Source organism: Cryptotermes secundus, unplaced genomic scaffold (assembly GCF_002891405.2).
Source record: "Cryptotermes secundus unplaced genomic scaffold, Csec_1.0 scaffold1468, whole genome shotgun sequence".
Lineage (NCBI taxonomy): Eukaryota > Metazoa > Arthropoda > Insecta > Blattodea > Kalotermitidae > Cryptotermes > Cryptotermes secundus.
In genome coordinates this window covers 24,772-26,645 of record NW_019718301.1, presented here as the reverse complement: position 1 = coordinate 26,645, position 1,874 = coordinate 24,772, and the positions used below count along the sequence as shown (strand labels likewise).

General features: G+C 46.6%; 1 protein-coding gene across 1 annotated transcript in view; it reads right to left on the bottom strand.

The window, feature by feature from the left end:
* Positions 1–598: 598 nt before the first annotated feature.
* Positions 599–1,874, bottom strand: part of LOC111861267 — a 2,755-nt gene continuing 1,479 nt past the window's right edge. The window contains exon 2 of the mRNA XM_023845698.1: positions 599–724. Coding sequence (XP_023701466.1) covers positions 599–724 — 126 coding nt within the window. The remainder of the gene's footprint in view (positions 725–1,874) is intronic.

The window sequence follows — 1,874 nt, the reverse complement described above, 5'->3', positions numbered from 1 at the left end:
AGAATTTCACTTTTCTCACCCTTAAACGGTGTTACTAACTTGAGTGCTTCGCTCACGCCAATGTATTATTCCGCCATGCTATCAGTACTATCTGCTTCTATAGTTTGGGTCTATTACTCTGGGCCCTGGAACTCATAAACTTTCAGCAAAGACTCACCGTTACAGATATCTCTTGAATCGATGTTGTCCGGAGCGGTCTGCTTAGTCTTTTGGCGTTGGCTCGTGCATGTCTTCCAGATATCGGACTCGATCCTCTGGATGCCCCTGTCTCCTTCTCGTTCACCGGCTTGGGTCTGCTAAACTCGGATCTCCTCTGTGAAAGTTTTTTTTTTTGTTTAATTAGTATCGCTTTTCCACATAACCCTTTCCCTTTGTTGCTCCGTTCTTCTATTTTCCGGAGCCCAACCTTCTGCTTACAGTCGGCAGTAGCTTGTTTATTACAGTCCTCTCTTCTTCCACTTCTTTCTGAAGGAATTCCCCCTGCTCAGTTAATGAGCCCTCACCCTGTCTTCAACTGCTCAGTTAATGAGTATTCAATAAACAGGAAACTTCTTACCACTTGGTGACTTCTTCCTCCCGGGATGGTGACTGGTTCGTATCACCTCTGCAGCTTAACACCACGACTGACACAAAATTGTTGTTGCATCCCTGGCTGGGACACAGCGGTTGGTCGAGTGGTTCCCTTGGAGCTAGATCGTTGTGTTTCAAAGTATTGCAGCTGTAACTTAAACAGTACATTTATTCACATGAAAATATACAAGTTTACAGTCGGATTAGGACCAGTTGGTAAGAGAGTGTGCCCTGTCTAAGCAAATACAGGACTGACTGTTAAACTGTGGCAAGGCCTGCCTCAAACATAACACAGTTTGCCCCCAGATTAATCAGTGCTCTAGTGCGGAGAAGGGTGCGTATTTATACAGGTTCATAGTGACACCCTCCGGGTTGTTTGTCCTGGAAACTTCCATATAGTTCCCTATGGTACAAAGAATAATAACCTTTAGAAGCTTTCTCCATCCCGGAAACCTGCAGTTGTGTACTTGCACTTGTTATTGCCATCACGGCCGGAGGCATGTGGTCTTCAAATATTGACCCGGTTACTAGCGATAACATACGTTGACACCAAGTCTGAAATAACAACTATAGAGTTCCGTTTACACAAGTGTTACAACAATATCCTGTTCTTAGGTATATACTATTAATGTGAGGAATGATGAATTATAGGGTTTATGCTAATAATTAATTAATAAAATGTCCATTACCTTGATAGTTTGCGTTTTCGTACTCGAAGTTACGGCCTTGGCCACTGTGCAACTCTCGAGGTATGCCGAAGCGGCAGATGAAGTTGGCAACCAGAACTTCCGCTATTGTTGAAGCCTCCTGATTCGGGATGGCGTACACTTCCGGCCACTTGGTGAAGTAGTCCATAGCGATCAGTATGTATCGATTCCCTTGGTCGCTTCGTGGGAAGGGCCCTGCGATATCAATGGCTATTCTCTCGAAGGGAGCACCGACATTATACTGGTGCATTTGCCCACGATTCCTGGTCCGCGGTCCCCGACTGGCTGCACATGAGTCACACTGTCGACACCATTTCTCCACATCGGTTCTTGCTTGGAGCCAGTAAAATCTCTGTCGAACTCTATTCAGAGTTTTGTTGACACCGAAGTGACCTCCTGACGGTCCACCGTGCAGTTCGCTCAGAACGTCCTTCACCCTGCTTCGAGGAATAACTACCTGGGCTACTTGACGTCTTCCGGTGACGGATTCCCAGTCACGCTCTAGTACGCCGTTTCTCACAGCGAGCGATTTCCACTGGGCCCAGTAGCTTTTGTACGTGGGACTCCGATCCGCGATGTCCTGCCATTCCGGTCGTT